The 18332-nt window shown below is 38.1% G+C and overlaps 1 protein-coding gene across 1 annotated transcript; it reads left to right on the plus strand.

Annotated features, from left to right (window-relative positions):
- Positions 1–705: 705 nt before the first annotated feature.
- On the plus strand, positions 706–13390 carry LOC116265956 (uncharacterized). Its single transcript, XM_031646975.2, has 7 exons — positions 706–950; positions 5068–5177; positions 10144–10292; positions 10431–10564; positions 11678–11780; positions 11955–12097; positions 12974–13390. The coding sequence occupies exons 1-7, from the start codon at positions 720–722 to the stop codon at positions 12986–12988; spliced, it is 885 nt and encodes a 294-aa protein (XP_031502835.1). The 5' UTR covers positions 706–719; the 3' UTR covers positions 12989–13390.
- The last annotated feature ends 4942 nt before the right edge of the window (positions 13391–18332 follow it).

The following is an 18332-nucleotide window of genomic DNA, read 5'->3' on the forward strand; positions in this document are numbered from 1 at the left end:
TACCCATAACCCCTCTCTATAGGGTTTTGGGCTGCATTGAGGCCTGAGTGGACAGCAGACTTCTTTTAATTTGACGAAACACTCCCAAGTCTCACTTTTTACAATCTAGAGGAATAGTACTTATATGAATCAAAATAAGGATGTACTGTCTATGTGTACTTCACTGCAACCAACTATACTATGTCCCTTGAGGCGACTGCCGTCTTATTCTCACAAGATAATTTTGTAATGAAAAATACAACATTCTCCATCCATCATTGTAGGTGGTGATTTGTGAGTAATGAGTAAAAGTTGAGGGCCTCTTTCTTGGCCTTCAAAATTTGAGAGTAGATCTGTTATAGTTCCCAAAGGAATTGCAACAGAACCAAATAGGGACTAGTAGGCTACCATATTTGTTTTAAAGTCTTAACACCAACTCTGTGTTGTAAAAAAAGAACCGCAGACTGCAGACATACAAGTGAAATATTAAAAGCAGACCTTAGACCTTATACCTTGAAAAGAAGAGATGAAAGATGAAAGGTTAGGTGAAGACTTCATAGTTTACTGTATGAGTCATAAAAGAAACTCTACTTTGAAGAACATGAGTTCAAGTACGTTAAAAATTAAAAGCAAACGTGGAGCGAACCTTGCGGATGTCCGACCCGAATCGGGCATGCAAAAAAAGGGAATCATGAGATTTTGATACAAAACCCGGGGCGGGCCAAAGAGAGAACGCTGGGATGGACGGAGAAGAGGCGCAATACTTTTGCCATGACTTCGATTGGAACGACCACAGGGATGAAGTCGAGAAGGACGTCTCCCTCCACTATCATCTTCTGCCTTTCCAAGAATCCGAACAATCGCCATGTTCCTCTTCTTCTGCATCATCATCATACCCGCCTTCCATGGATGACACTTCAGAAGCATGGAAAAGATTTCATAATCGTCATTCGATGGGAAGATTTTTCAAGGTACTTAGTTCATGTCATTTGCTTCCGTCCTTCCTGTCTTTCATGTTATTTCCCTAGTTCCTGTCCCTTTTCCTTTTCGTCATTTGCTTCCGCCCTTCCTGTCTTTCATGTTAGTTCCCTAGTTCCTGTCTCTTTTCCTTTTCCCCTTCTTTTCTTCTTTTTAGCTACATTTCAGAATGCTTAGTCTAGTGCTTGTTGGGTTTTCTGCTATGCAAAGAGATTTTGACTTCTATGTAGTCCTTGAGTGCTTCTGTATAGATTGGAGGAACAAATGGTCTAAAACGTGGAGATGATGAGGTTGCACATTTCGTTCAATTTCGCCTCATCCTTAATGTTTAGGTGGTTTCCTTTCGTTTTAGCTCAACAGAAATTCAAGGTTTTGAAAGCATCACATTAAATAGTTCATTCTGTTCTTGATTATCAAAAGAAGCTGGTTTCTATCTAGCAACTCGGATTTGAGTTGGATCTGAAGGAATCAGTAGGTTGTTCACTGGAAACTGTTCTTTGAATCGTAAGGAGTAGGGGAGCAGTTATAAGCTGTGGTATAATCCAGTAAACTTTCCAGTCACTGGCAAGATTGCATTGCAAGACATTTTTAGACCTTCGTTCATGGGCTTCCACCACACTTGATGGCTGGCCTTCTTTCTTATTGTTGCATTTAAATCCTTCTAGGCAATGGGCAAGATTACATTGCAAAACATTTTTCCTTTGAGAATTGAGTTGTGTGTCAACTCCTATTTCCTGAAATCCTTCATTTGTTTGTTAAGAACAAGCAGATTCCTTGGATAAGAGCAATCTGCTTTGTAGGACTCCCCACAATCTTACCTTGCTCATCCTTTAGTTGACCTGCCTTATCGGACTTGCCTTGCACATGAGATAAATTGCCAATTCTTCAGATTTAACATTGCTTGCATGGTAGATGTGCTGTCGTTGTGATTACTGTACTGCACTGAGATTTACAAATATGGCCCCTCAAGCTAGATATAGTTTATCCTATACTTGCTAGGGAGGAAAGAAAAGATGCTTGCTAGTAAGGCTTTCGTAAAGATGTCCATAATCTGGTTTTTATAGAATATACCAAATACTGGCCAATTTTTCTCTTATAATATACAGGTCATTTTCTATGTGCTGGCATCTACTTTGACAAATTGTATGCTAGGTCACATGAGTACGGGTACGGGTACAAATACAATAACTTTAAAAAATGAGGATATGGGGGTACGACAGGATATATATATATATATATATATATATATATATATATATATATATATATGCAAAATAACACAATAAAAACAACATTTAAATAAACATGTGATACAAATAATAACATTGTTTATTGATGAACAATAACTCTAAAAGCAAAACGACAACTGTGTTGGAAAAAATTAAATCAAGTAAAATTTAGCAGTTTGGATTAGTTTCAATCCAAAAAGTACCTACATGTGTCCAAGTACCCATTTTGGGTAATGGGTACGGCGACACGGGTATGTGGACGTTACTGAAGTACCCATGTGACTTAGATTGTAGGACTAGCAACTAAGTCGCATGGACATGCCATTTTTGCATCTGCGCTCGTGTTGTGTCGAAGTTGGTACAGGTAGAAATGCAGGTGCAGCACCGACATGGCATCGACTCGGCTTGACTAAGCCAGGTACTTCTGACCACAGCTGCCCCTCTTTTCACGTGGCATCCTCTTTCTTTTTCTCTTCTCCCTCCCTCTTTCTTTCCTTTCATTTTTTTTCTCTCTCCCTTTTCCTTTTTTCCCTTATTCCTCTCATCTCTTTTTCTTTTTTCACGTGACAAATTCAAACTTCAAAGAAGGTAAAGCTTTTGATGAAAACCATACTAATCACTGTTCGCCAGCAATGCTATCCATCCTTCCACCTTTCGCAGGTGGACAATTTTGGCATACGTAATGGGAGATAACTGTTTCTCTATATGAGTGGATGGAATTATACATGCAAAAATTATCCACCTGTGTATGGTGGTGCTAAGTGTTGAACATAACTTGCAAGGTTGCAGGTCATGAAATGGTTGAACTCTATTCATTTCTTGTTATCAGTGGCTTTTTTCGATCCATTTTTGACCTTCAAACTTGGACACCGAAAACACACAATGTATGTGCTACTCATCATAGTAGGAAACTTAAAAAAAAAAAGAATTTATGACAATTACAGTGAACTATCTTTATAATAAAAGTTAGACAACTCTTTGAGCACAGACTTCATTGAGGAAAGTTAATAACTTCTTCATTTCTAGATCAGCTAAATATTGATCTTTGGCACCCTTGTGCTTCGTCTTACCTTGAAAATGGCAACAAAAAGGAAATGAGAGAGCGGAAGAGAGGGAGAGAGTCATAGAGAGATTTTGAGAGAGAGAAAAAAAAAAAGAAATGGGGCTGCTGGCCATGGCCGATACAACACCATCGTGAGAGAAAGAGAGAGAGAGAGAGAAAGAGAGAGGTTTTACTTGGACATATCTAGATGGCTGTGGTTCCTCGCATCAAGGGCAGAGAGGCACTGCGATGAGCTGGGGGTGGAAGAGAGCATTGACCTTTTGAAAATCTCTTTTAAGTTTTAAGCATGGGAAAAATGGGGACAAGAAGATGGAAAAGGGTGCCATTCATCTAGGCCATCCAATTTTCAGATAAGACGGCCCATATTATCCAATTCATATCTGCGAATATTTGTCTGGAAGATACCTGTTAATCGCTCTTTCTCTCTGTCTCTCTCTGTATATATCATGTTTGTAGGTGTAGCCTTACCAGTGTTTTCCAAAAGTGCTATGTTTAACTCTCTGAACCTCTAATTGCACCTGCTTTCATATCTGCAGCTATGTGACTTGGTTACCCATCAAATTGAGACCTCGATGAATCAAAATTGGGGCTGTCCCCCACACATTGGAATAAACAATTTGAAGAAAGGTCTGACAAAAATGATTAGAAAGCTTTAAGAAGTAACTTCTGACTTTCGCCGCTTTGGAAAACTAAGTTGCCAAAATCAAAGTCAGACATACGTCAACCAAGATGCTAAAAAGACTTGTTGAGACTAGTCGGCTTAGCTGATTGACTATAAATAATTAAATACATATATAATATATTTAAGTGGAAATAAATACAGAAACACATATATACGCACACACACACACACACAGAATGTATGCACATATTTAGAGGTTAGGAATTAGTTAACCAATGAGCAGACTCTCCGACCAACTAGTTGCTCACTTGAGACACAGGTCAGTCAATAACCCACTAAACCAACTAGTTGGATGGTTGATCGACTGGTTGGGTTTTTGACAACTAAGCTGGAACATTATCAGAAGCACAGTTACAAATATCAATAATATTTTCAAAATATCACAATAAACAAAAACAAGCAAATTGAAGAAACATTTATTTATAATGTTAGTTTCGAAACGTTGCCAAAATGGAAACAATACAAAAATATCACACTCTGTTTTTCAGGAGATTTTTCAAAAGATCATTTTAGAAATACTTTCTGGCTTGTTCGGTTTCTTTTATCATTTTAATAACTATTTTGAGTTGCTTGTGAATGCCTTTCTAAGAAAATTAATCAGAAACTTTTAATTTCATAAATTTCTCAACTTCTTTTTATATATTCTCAATGTTTTTGAATTCAGAAATTTTCCTTTGAAAACAGACTTCCCAATTAATACCAGAGAAGAACGTCGTCAATGAGAACCTGAAATGGTATTTCTGCCTATAGTTAGAAGTTTCAAAATATAAGTAGTGATTCTTGCCTCTCCAGCATGGTTTGTACACTGAAAATCAGATTCATAAGGAAAGGAAGGCATGAGGGTTTAGAATACCAAACGTCCTATGGCATTGCACTGAAGCCTTTTCATCCAACGGAGCCTTCTTAGCGTCCTTAATATGGTAAATTTCTAAGGCTCTTCTTCATATACTCATTCTACAATCTCACAGATATTCCAATTTTACAATTCTATGCTTAATGGATGATGACTTTCTAGAAGTCCAGGAGTTAAGATCACGATACAATTGTTTATTCCTGTTATTAATTTGGTTTTACTTTTAAAAATCACAAGAAAGAGTGCTTTCTGTTTCTGATTCAAGAACTTTACTTACATGCAGGAGAGGAGGTACTTGTTAAAGGAATTCCCTGAGTTGCTGAGTGCGCATGACTATTCCAAAGTTTTAGAAGTTGGATGTGGGAATGGGAGTACTGTTCTTCCCATACTGCGGTAACGGCTTCTCCTTCAAATATTCCAGAACATGGTGATGCCATCTTTAAAGTAACCCTACTTTAGTGACAGCTTTGTCATTTTTTTTTCTTTATTCTTTTTAGTTTGGGGTGGAGTGGGGGAAAGAGGGTTGTTTTTGTGTGCGTTGGGGGGGGGGGGGTGGTGGGGGGGTTGAGTAACTGGAGATCTATTTACTTTTCGGAGGCTCTAAATTTCAGAAGGAACCTTTTCTTTTTTTGTTACGGATGTGGAACTTAGACCACATTTTTAATTTTCTTTGCAAAGCAGCATATCTTCATTTAAGTGCTGTGACTTATAAATCAGGGAGACAAGAAGGTTTAGGATTGCTGCCCTTTGTTACAGGGAACTTGGCATTAAGTTATTGGAACATTCTGTGCCATCTGAACTTCATTGATCCAGTTAGCGAACACTATTAGTGCTCAAAAGGGTGGAAACAAAAATGTGAAATAGAGAAGAGAAGGGCACATATTGGAAAGAGAAGGGCAATGAGATGTCAAGTTTGCAGTATCTTGGTAAAAACCTAAACCAAGTTCCTGACTCAAGCCAGTGGAACTGACATGTTTTGGTACATTAAGTGATTAAACCAATGTTATCACTGCCGTATCGTGTATCGGTCGGGCCGACCTATACGCCGTATCGTAACGTATCGTAAATGTATCGTAACGTAATTTTTTAATTTGTAAAAAATATTAAAAATTTATAAAAAATAGAAAAAAAATCAGAAAAATTCTAAAAAAATCCGAAAAAACTAGTAAAAATCAGAAAAATTCAAGAAAAATGTATTTAAAGGAACATTCATCATTCATGTATATGAAGTATGACCTATGAAGTATGCATATGAACAAGACATTCCAAAATAAGAAATCAAACATTCAAAAAACAAAATAACATACTAAGCAACCTAAGAGTATTCAATTACATCACAATTCATAAGTTCAGAAGTCAAAACTCAGAACATATTGACATAGTTTTCAAAACTCAAAACAAAAAGCATCGTCAATCGTCATTTGCATCATCATCTTCATTCTTCATTATCATCTTCATTTTCTTCATTAACTGCTTCTTCTATCCCCTCTGTTGCAAATGGAATGTCACCAACATTCCATTGCTCTCCCCCAGCCTCTCCTTCATCAATAATCTCTGCTGCTCCTTCAACGTTCAAAAAATCAAGATCGTCCTCATCAAGTATTGCAGATGGTTCTTCTTCAACCCAAGAATCTAATATATCAAAATGGTCAATGAAGATAGGATCATATTGATTGTGATGCTTCCTCATAGATATTGTTTGTAGTTGCCTAACAAGAGAAAAATTTAACAAATTGTTAGAGATTAAAATATATATTAGAATTTGCTATTTTGTATAACAAATGATTTCCTTTGTCTCAACTTCATATTGTAACGAACGTAAACAAGGTCATTCAACCTTTTATGTTCCAGCCTGTTCCTCTTCTTACTGTGGATGTGTTGAAATACACTCCAATTTCTTTCACATCCAGTTGCACTACATGTTTGGCTGAGGATTCTAATTGCAAGTTTCCTTAATTTTGGGCAATGAGGCCCAAACCTTTCCCACCACAAATCTAATAACAGATGGAAAGTAAAAATGTTGTCAGAATAAATATGTGAGAAGGTAGAATAAAAGCTAAACAACAAAAAAAAAAGTATAAAGTCTCTTTTTCCAATACCTGGACGCATAGTTGTCCTGCATCGAACTGCTGTGTCTCTCGCCATGGTACCAGAAGCTGTAGCATATTTGTTGATCGACATATGGATAGCATCTTGTTCTTTACTATCACTTACTAATACATCAATACAATCCAACATGCCATACTCGACCTCTCTGTCCTTCTTAAAAGTGGGAAGATATCTAATAGCAGGATTTAGGTAGTAGGCTGCTGCATGAAGTGGGCGATGAAGTTGTCCTGACCACCTTTCATCTATAATCTTCCATATAGGCATGTACAACTTCTTTTTTCCTTTCATATTATCTCTAATGGCCTCCTTGGCTCTGTCCATAGACTCATATAAATATTCAATAGAAGGTCTATCTTCAGTATCAACTAATTTGAGGACTTTCACTAGAGGTATACAAATCTTCAATAAGTGCACACATGATTCCCAAAAGTCAGCATCGAAGATGGTATCCACAACTGTCGTTGCCTTTCTTTTATAGGCATGTGGATATGCAGCCCAATCATCACTTGAAAACATCTACCTGAGAGAAGTTCTTTGCTTGACTATACCCTGCACAGTCAAAACATTTGTAGCAAACCGTGTTTGTGCAGGTCGAATCAATTCAGCCCCATTTGTGAATTTCCTCATCAAATTCAAGACATAAGCATGATTATAAATAAACTTCGTGATTTCTTGGCATCTATGAACGAAGATCCTGAAGCATAAGATTTACACAGTGAGCAGCACATTGACTCCAATAAAATGTCCCATATCGTGCTGCTAACATTTCACCTGCAGCTCTATAATTTGCTGCATTATCAGTGATAAATTGTACGACATTTTCAGGCCCAACTTCTTCTATAACTTTATCAAAAATCCCAAACAACACATCAGCAGTCTTAGGAGTATCAGACAAATCAACAGATTTTAAGAACATAGTACCAAGAGGGCAATATACAAGGAAGTTTACCAATGTTCTGTTCTTGATGTCTGTCCACCCATCTGTCATTACACTGCATCCTGTAGCTTTCCAGCTCAATTTGAGTTCAGCACAATATATCTTCACATCTCTAACTATATTGTTGAGAATTTTACCTCGCAATTTATGAAAAGAGGGCATTTTATATCCTCGCCCTACACTAGCAATCGCATCTGCTATAGGCTGATAATGATAAGAGTTTGCTGCATTGAAGGGAATGGATGCATCATAGAACCACCTTCCTATGGTTTCATCTGCTGCTTCAACGATATCTTTTGATTGCATGGCTATATGAATCTCAGGCTGAGCACCAGCAGCAGTATAATTGGGAAAAAAATTCTTGATCGAACCAGACATATTGCTCGACCTCATAGTAGGTACTCTACCACCACCAGTACAACCACTATGACTCCTGCCACGTCCTCGTGAAACTGAACTTATATTTGCACCTCTTCTTTTTCTGGTTGCAGTTGCAGAAGAACCACCTCCACGCATGATGCCTTTCCCTTTAGTTGTTCCCAAACTGACACCAACATCTTCTTCTTCAAGCTGAACATCTTCACCTTCACTTTCTTCCTCTTCATGTGGGTCCCCATATCCTTCCTCTGCATCTTCCATTTCCTTTTCAATCCTACTTGCTTTCACTGCATCAAGAAGCTCCTGACGCTGGTGCTTTACATATGCTGGCAATGGGTTCTCTTGGGAGCCATTGCATTGAGCCACATCGCTGTGTGTACCAGCAATATGGTGTTTAAAGCGAGAGATCCCTCCTGACAATAATTGCATTTAACTCTTAATCTATCTTTGGGATTCACCCTTGTACACCACTGCCATGCAGGATCCGACATTATATCTTCACAAAACAAGTAAAAACATACAAATAAATGTAGGAAATAAGACAAATGAACAATTCAACGGCAAAAATGACTTGTTTTTTACCTTCTTGGTATTAAAAACCAAAAAACCCTCTTTCTCCAAGCTTCCCACCGTCCCAAGACTCCCCACAACGACAAAGGAAGCTTCTTCACCGGCAAATCTTGATGCAATGGAGAAAATCTCTCCCTCCCACGTCTCTAGCAGCGTTGAGAAACAAGAAAAGAGAGAGAGGAGCGTCCGTTTCAAAATAAGACGCAAAAAAAGGGCCCTCGGGCCCCTTTTTTAACTTCACACCCGTATCGTGCGATACGGTCACCATATCGCACGATACGCGTACGATACGTACGCATATCGTATTTAAATAGTGTATCGTATAGGTTTTCTGAACCTATACGATACGTATCGTACGATACGCGTCCGTATCGTACGATACGGATAACATTGGATTAAACTACATACAGCACATCTCCAAACATATATCAAGGTGAAGGTACATGGGGACATGATTATTTCATGTCCTTCCATCGATCCCTCTGTGCTGAATTGGTCCAAGATTTTCAAATGAAGTGCTTCTTAGGTGCCAGTGATTCAAATGAAGTGTTTCTTAAGGCCTGCCAGTGAAGCACAAGACAAGGTGGCTGAGGTTGGAAATAAAATCCCCAGTAGCTATGCATTGACTATGCAGATATTGGCATTTTGGTGAAAAAAGAAACAATCTAAACAAATGAAGCACTCTTTCTTTAGCTTGAGGCAAAGGGTGCAAAGATTCGCGAGGACGAGATAAGTGCATTGAAGATGATCAAGTGCCTGGACATGTCACACTACAAGCAGTGAGAAGCATAGCAGTGAAGGACAAAGGGGAGAAAAATTGGCTAAGATAGTGGTGGGGTTAATGTAGTTGAACCCAAATTCAGTATGTGAAAAATGGCAAGGAGAATACTATTCCATGTGACTGAAGCTCTCATCTGCGTGGATTAAATTAGGTGAAGAGGGCATCCTCTGCTGCAGGGTCAAGTGAGGTTGCCCAGGTAAGCTAAGAGCTGTTTGAGAAATGGGCAAATGATTTCTTCAAGGTGATGGCCAACACCTCTTGGCATGGGGAGAAACCAGAAGACAAAGCTGCTAGTTAATGTTGTCATACAAAGAATTGACTTTTTCAAATAATACTGACCTTTCATTTAAAAGTAACCATTTATTTTAAAAAAATTTCACACGTTTGAGGGCTTCATGGCCCTGTTTGTTGAATGTAATATGATATTGGTCGAACTAGTTTAGTTTATATATCGGCCCATATACATTACTCTGAGCAGCTTTAGCAATTGTTACCTACTTTCTCTTTTTTGGAGATCTTTTCTCCTATTATTTGGTATTGCTTTCTAGTTACTGTGCTCATTGTCTAAACAACTCCATGTGCAGTGCAAACAAGAAAATCATAGTGTATGCTTGTGACTGTAGCATGTTAGCGCTACAAAGAGCAAGAGACATGGTAGAGTCTTCAGAAGATATTTCAGCTGACAACCAGTTCCATCCATTTTTGTGTGACATCTCTCTGAGCGGTTTACCTGGTTAGTTGATTGACAGGGTCGTGCCTGGAGGACTGTTGTGTGAAGCATTCTGTTCTCTTCATAGAACCCACAGTTTATACATTTTGATTTAATGTGACTCCGATTGTACATCAAATAACTTGGATTTGATCTTCACAGGAAACATGGGCAGCTCTGGATCATTCTTGGGCAGATTCCAAGACACTGAAGTGCTTGATATGACTAGCACAATTAAGTGTGCATGCTCAGATGAATCACATAGTTTCCTTGATGGGGTTGACTTTGTTACACTTGTGAGGGCTTTTAACATTATATGTGTTTATATAGCCATGTCCTTATGTCCAAATTCTGGATAGTTGTCATGTTGTATGGCACTGGATTCAATTCCTACATCAACTTCCATGTGACAACACCTAACAAGATGAAAAAGAAATTTTAAATGACAAAATATTGCAGGGAAAATATGGAATGGTACTGAACTGCATAATATTGAGAATAAAGAAAAAAAACTGTAGCAATATCATGGGCCTCTTCTACCTTTCTTATCCAACAGCCATGTTGCAGAATAGGAAGGGTTTCCTGATGAATTAGATTTGTTAATTGAAGCTGCAATATTTCTTGATGCAAGAAGCATTCTTTGCAAATGTTGACTTTAATTTTATCTCATTTATTATGGTCTTTAACTTCCAATTCTTTGCATTTTTGCAAATATTAGTCACAAAAATACCCAAAGGCAAGTGAAAAGAGAAGGAGGAAGTTATCCTGATTTGTGAAAGGTATCGCTGAGTGAAAGTATCACAATATTTTAGCAAGTTTTTAAAAAAATATAAGCCTTAATATATTTAAACTTTCTGTGGATTTCCTTTAACGTTTTAATTACTATTTTTAATTTTGTCAATAGTTTTGTAAGGAAATTAGTAGAAAATTCGTAGTTCGTAATTTTCTCTATTATTTCTTGTATAATTTTTACTTTTTTTATTCTTCAAAAATTTCACCAGATTTTCTAGAGGAAAAATCATCCTCATTAATAATTGAGAAAAATGTTGCTGATAAAAATTCGAGAACAATATTTGTTACAGTGGTTCGTCAAATCTGTGGACAATCACTTGATGTTGTTGACACCACTGATGATGGAAAATTTTCAATTCAATTCTACATAAGAAACTCTGTTGGTACAATTGTTATTTGTATGTAAACAGTAGCATATGTTATATAAACGCTAGCCCTGGTGAAGAAAAAAAAATGGAGCCCTCATATTTCCTCTGGGTTTTGCTCTTCCATTTCTGATTAACCCGCCAGGTTTGGCCTTGGTTTCAACATCATAATCAGCTTATTTAATCTAATAAATTTATCCAGTTTTTGATATGTGCGGAAATACATATTCATCTTTTATTTGTCATTGTTAGATATTCACTTTATCATCTATCCCATTCCAACGAATGCCGTTTGTTATTAAGGAATGCTATTCAGCCTTAAAGCCTGGGGGACTCCTCTGCTTCAGGGACTACGGTGAGTTGGCCTAAACTATGAGCTGAACTATGAGATTATTGGCTCTATTATTAAGGGATTTGTACAAACTACAATAAATTTTTTTGACACTTAAGCGTCACCTGCTAATCAACTTGTCTTTCCCTTTTAATTTTCCTTTCAAGGCAGTAACTTGAAGTGCATTTTTGGTTTCAGGCCTTTATGATATGACCATGCTGAGACTTCTACCAAGTCAAAGAGTAGGACATCGTGCATACATGAGGGCTGATGGTACTCTTTCATATTTTTTTTCTCTTGAGCAAGCGAAAGAACTTTTCTGCAATGCTGGCTTCATTGTGGTAACTTTCTCTACGGTTTACTTGACATTTCCTCTCTTTTGTTTCTTCTTTTTTCTTGGACATAAGGTTTCCTAATATGGGTTTTATCGTTTTCTGCAAGCTCACTAAGCCTTTTCATCCCTTCTATTCTTTGTGCTCATCTCAATTATGCTGTTTCTTTTTCTCTTCAAATTTTTATTTTATGCATTTATTTGTTCTTCGCACACAGCTGGAGCTCGAATTCTGTTGTGTCAAATTGCTAAATAGGAAAAATGGCAAGTCCATGTCCAGAGTTTGGATTCATGGAAAGTTTCAAAAGCCAGTTTGAACAAGGAGCTCAGACTGTCAGGATGAACAGAAACTGTAGGGCGTATAAGCTCTGCAGCAGGGATGTCTTCCAAATGAACAATATGGTTCCCAAATTGTTGCAGGACCCATTTTATCTGCTTACTGGATATCTTCTGCAAGAAGTTTGATTGGGGAATGGAGCACATGTTTGTGGTTGCTGTGTTGTACCTTATGTTTTTACTAACTTGGAATTATCTTTATTCAATGTATTCATAAAAATCTAAGTGAAATTGCTGCAGACTAATTCTTTAATGAGTTTTTCACCTAGTTACATAATAGGCAGAAGCTCCATAAAAGGGAAGTAGTGATCTTTCTGTTTTTCTATATTCAGACTGGTGTCTTTAGTTTAGCTCTCAACCAAATTAACAGAAAATTTTGTGGATTTTTTCCTATTGTGACCTTGGTTTGTCATTTGGTCTAATATCATGTGAACCCCAACTCAATCATTTAAAAGATTTTTTAATTCTGGTATTATTTTTCATTTCTCAATCTCTCGAAGTGAAAAAATTAAATAATACTAAATAAATGTCTTAATTCCTCCTCCAACAGGTTTTAGATGAATGATGCCCATGTTGCGCAATTAATTATTCATCGATTGCCGCTTCTATACCTCTGGCATCTATAGCTTGTCATCACATGAACCTTTTCGCCATTTGACTGCATTATATTTTTCTGACTCGGTTATATTGAAGAAGCAACTGCATCAACATTGAACCGTCCCGAATACGAATACATGGTTGTCAGGTGGATTTCAATTTGCTTGAAGGAAAATCCAAACCTTTAAGTTGGCGGACATTGGTGTTTTGTGGGTAGCCCAAGGGCACGGATACCTCACCATGAGGCCACAATTTAGCCTGAAACATGACCAATTGAACAGTCACAGGGACACTCTATGTCGACCTTCAATTAGCCAACAGGCTCGTTTTGTACATAAATATGCTGGTAAACCAGACAGTTCCTTTTGTCATATGTATTTCCATCTCTGGTCTTTACAAATATCAATTTATGGCATGTTCCATTTAATATTTTATGTTTCCAGACTATAAAAGTGCATGTTTAATTTGAACTGTGTTGTTAGGATTTTGAGGAACATAAGCATCAATAGGTGCTCAAAGTTATTCCAATGTGATGACAGGAATCAATGGAGTGTAGATATATATGTAAGGGAGCTAAAATTTGTCAGATCCCAGATGTTGTAGGATACTTAAAATAAAAAAATCTGTTGCTGAAAAACAGTCATCATAAGAGTATTAACGACATTTTATATTTATGGTGCTTTCAACATCAGATTTCTTTTATATATATATATATATATATATATATATATAAAAGAAAATGGTAAAAAGTAGAACACTTGGATAATAAGAGACAAAAACCACATTTATTAAAATTAATTATTAAAATATTTTTTTTCTACAATTTAAGAGTGATTTGATGAGAAACATATATTAAGTTAGTCATTTCCCTACTTAAATAATGTTTTTTCAATATTAAAAACATGAACGGCTCTTGTAACATCAAAATTTTGATAGTATAAAAGATCAATTACTTTTACAAAAATAACTTGAACTAAGCATGATTTATATTAAATTAGTGTTTATAAACATAGCACAAGGTTTGTTTAAAATGCCTTTTAACATCAATTTAAAGGTTTTTTTTATCCTTTAACCAAGTAGTTTGGTGTGTGTGTGTGTGTATATATATATATATATATATATATATATATATAGAGAGAGAGAGAGAGAGGGAGAGAAGGTAGATCCTTCCAGCCAAGAGGGATCCTCTTTTCTCAAAGCCGTCCAATGCATTTCGTAGGGTGAGCTTTAATCAAGCAGACGTATATATGTCTATATCCTGATCAGTGCCGGATGTTGGCTAGAACTTGAAAATTTGTTGTTAAAAATGTCATTATAGGTTGAAGTGATGTTTTTTAATGTGTTGGCCGTTTTTAGTGCTCTTATTAAAGATTTATAATTATTTAACAATGTTTTTTTTTAAATTTTAGCTGTCCAATAACTATCTGCCATTATATATATATATATATATATATATATATTGGCTGAATGGTGACTCTTTATTTAGGTGACATTTTGAGACATCAAATGAAGACCTATCCATCTTTTTTATTGGATGTGACTTATTTAATTTTTTTTTAAATTTATTATTTATTATTTTTTTTATCGTGCAAGGAAGGGGGAAATTTCCCCTCTACTCGGAGGCGTTAGGCCGACGGGCAGCATCACCCAACGGTCGACTGTTTGGCTGCACCCTTTGTCGGGAAAAGAGCCCTCACCACCCCACCCTGGCCGTAGGAAAGGAAACCCCCCCTTTCCCATCTTCCCTATTTTATCTTCAGGAGAAAAGGGCAGACTCTCCTCCGCTGCCTGACAGCGACGACCTCCTCAGGTGGCACTGTCCAACGGGCTGGGCACCACCATCGGATGGCTGGAGGGATGATCCCTCTCCTCTCCTCCTTCCCCATCAATGCCAAGTGAGAGACAAAATGCGGATAAACACGAATCTACTAAAAAAGATTCAACAACGAAGTATAGCCCAAACCGATCATGCAAGAAGCAACAAAACGACGACCAAGCAATCACAAATGCACGAGAAGATTTTTACGTGGAAAACCCCTCCAAACAATGAGGGTAAAAACCACGGGGTACTACGACCCAAACTCAATCCACTATAATCAATGATATAAGTTGTCCCATGAGGGGCTACACAAAGCCAACCCTCCAACAATAATATATCACCAAAGCTATATGAGAAAAACAAGGGAAAAATATCACCGATTGAATGCCCAAAATGTGGATTAGGAGGAGATGCGTTCCGCCTCCTCGTTGGAATTGAATCTTGCTCAAGCCAAGTTCGCAACCTTCTCTTCCTCTTCCTCTTCTCCTTCTCTCCTTTCCTCTTCTCCTTCTCTCCTCTCTTCTTCTCCTTGGTGTGCAGCCACCAAGAGAGAGCACAACTCTCTTTTTCCCCCAAAAAGAAAACCTAAGAGAGAGGAGACGTGAGAAAGAACGAGAGAGAGGGGGGCACCATCGGGTGCCCTCCTTTTCCTTCCGCCCGTCACTTAAGTGACGGGCTGGATCGGGTCCCATTGAGACTGGACCCGACCCAACAAACTCCCCCTCCAGCCTCAAGTAAGGGAACATTCCTGCAAAAAGAACAAAATTAATATATTGCCTTAAAGGCAGTCATCCCAACTAAGTTTCTACACATATCATGTTTCTCTTTAGGTAGAGACTTCGTCATCATATCTGCAGGATTATCATCTGTATGGATCTTATCAAGAACAAGCTGCTTCGACTCTAGAACATCACGTATCCAATGATACCTCACGTCTATATGCTTTGACCTTGCATGAAAAGTAGAATTCTTTCCAAGGTGAATAGCACTCTGACTGTCACAGTAAAGCACGTACTCGTCTTGACTGAACTGAAGTTCCTGCATGAACCTCTTCATCCATAGGAGCTCCTTGCTCGTCTCTGTAGCTGCAATAAACTCTGCTTCAGTAGTAGATAATGCTACACATTTCTGAAGTCTGGATTGTCAAGAAACTGCACCACCTGCATATGTCAATAAAAAACCAGATATAGATCTTCTCCCGTCAATGTCTCCTGCCATGTCTGAATCTGTATAGCCAACAAGAATAGATTTTTCTGCCCCAAAACAAAGTGAAAAACTGCTAGTTCCACGAAGGTATCTCAAAATCCATTTAACTGTTTCCCAGTGTTTCTTTCTTGGATTTGAGACAAACCGACTAACAACTCCAACTGAATGAGCAATATCAGGTCTAGTACATACCATAGCATACATCAGACTACCTGTGACTGAGGCATAGGGAATCTTCTCCATATCTTCTTTTTCTGAATCTGTCCTTGGACTCTGCTTGGTGCTCAACTTGAAATGCGCTGCAAGAGGTGTGCTAACAGGCTTTGCCTTGTCCATGTGAAATCTTTGAAGTACCTTCTCAATGTACTTCTCTTGACATAGCTATAGCTTCTTCGACTTCCTATCTCGCGTGATCTTCATACCCAAAATCTGACTAGCAGGTCCCAAGTCTTTCATAGCAAAAGACTTGCTTAACTCCTTTTTCAAGCTTGAAATTCTCGAGATATTATTGCCAACAATAAGCATGTCATCAACATAAATCAACAAAATGACAAAGTCATCACCTGAGAATTTCTTCACAAAAACGCAGTGATCTGAAGTAGTCTTGGTGTAGCCATACTCCCCCATAAATGACTCGAACTTCTTGTACCACTGCCTAGGTGCCTGCTTCAGACCATACAAGCTTTTCTTTGATCTGCAAACATGGTTTTCTTTACCTTTCACAAGAAAACCTTCTGGCTGCATCATGTAAATTTCCTCATCAAGATCACCATGAATAAAAGCTGTCTTCACATCCATCTGCTCGATCTCCAAATCAAGACTGACTGCCAAACTAAGAACAACTCTGATAGATGACATCTTGACCACCGGTGAGAATATCTCGTCAAAGTCAACTCCTTTCTTCTGATTCAACCCCTTCACAACCAACCTAGCTTTGTATCTTGGGTTTAGAGAGTTTTCATCATGCTTTACTCTAAAAACCCATTTGTTTCTCAATGCCCTCTTCCCTTGGGGCAACTCCACAAGCTCGAAGGTGTGGTTGTCGTAAAGTGACTGTATCTCATCTTTCATGGCTTCCATCCACTTTTTCTTGTGCACATCATGCATAGCTTCTTCATAGCATTCAGGCTCACCACTGTCAGTCAACAAAATATAGTCATGTGCGGGATATCTAGTTGAGGGACGCCGCTCCCTCGTGGATCTTCGCTGCCGATCTACATCTGAGGAAGAGCCCTCCAAATTATGATCGTCACCTTCGTCATCTGAATTAGGAATATATGGCATGTCTACTTGTCATTCTCTATCATGTATCTGCCCAACAGCATCATCTGGCACTGCTCTTGAAGTATTCTGCAAGGGAATATGGTCCACATCAACTGGCAAATAGCTGCTATGAGAGGAATCCTTTCCTGTTTTCTGAATATCCTCAATATTCTGATCTTCAGCAAATACAATATCCCTGCTTTCTGACAAGCTTCTTCTCAACTGGATCATACAATCTATAACCAAATTCATCATGGCCATAACCCAAAAACACGCATTGCCTGCTTTTTTATTCTAACTTCGATCTCTCATCCTTTGGTATATGCACAAATGCCCTGCATCCAAATACACGTAAGTGCTCATAGGATACATCCTTTCCATACCAAACTCTGTTAGGAACATCACCATCCAAAGGAACATATGGAGACAAGTTAATCACATAAGCAGCAGTATGTAAAGCTTCACACCAAAAAGAAGCTGATAACTTTGCTTCAGATAGGAGACATCTAACTCTCTCCATGAGTGTCTTGTTCATCCTTTCTGCCATGCCATTCAATGGAGGAGTCTTAAGTGGACTGAAAGAGTCAGCCCATGACAACTGGTATCAGAGCCACGTTCAACTCAGTAAACCACCTCTCAAACTGGTTGCATGGTGATGTCAGGCAATACAACATTGAGGACCCTTCAAAGCTTATTTTTGACTGGACATCTATGGGTTGGTGGACTCATTCAGAAGGGAAGCCAGATAGTTGCAGTATCTAAAGATGGGCTGGAGTCTCAGTTTGATGTTCCTGAAGTAAAAGTGTGTGTTTAAGTCATTGTTGTTGTTACCTTTTCTTGCTTTCCTCAGGGAAACAGACTGAGAGGTGGGCCACAAATGATCCGGTTGAGCTTGGATGGTAAGAGATTGTAGGTGACTAACTCACTCTTTAGCAGATGGGATTGGCAATTCCCTCCAGAGATCTTGGAGGAGGGCTCACATATGCTGTAGATTGACATGGACACAGAGAAGGGTGGATTGAAG

This window comes from Nymphaea colorata, chromosome 12 (genome assembly GCF_008831285.2).
Source record: "Nymphaea colorata isolate Beijing-Zhang1983 chromosome 12, ASM883128v2, whole genome shotgun sequence".
NCBI classification, from domain to species: Eukaryota; Viridiplantae; Streptophyta; class Magnoliopsida; order Nymphaeales; family Nymphaeaceae; genus Nymphaea; species Nymphaea colorata.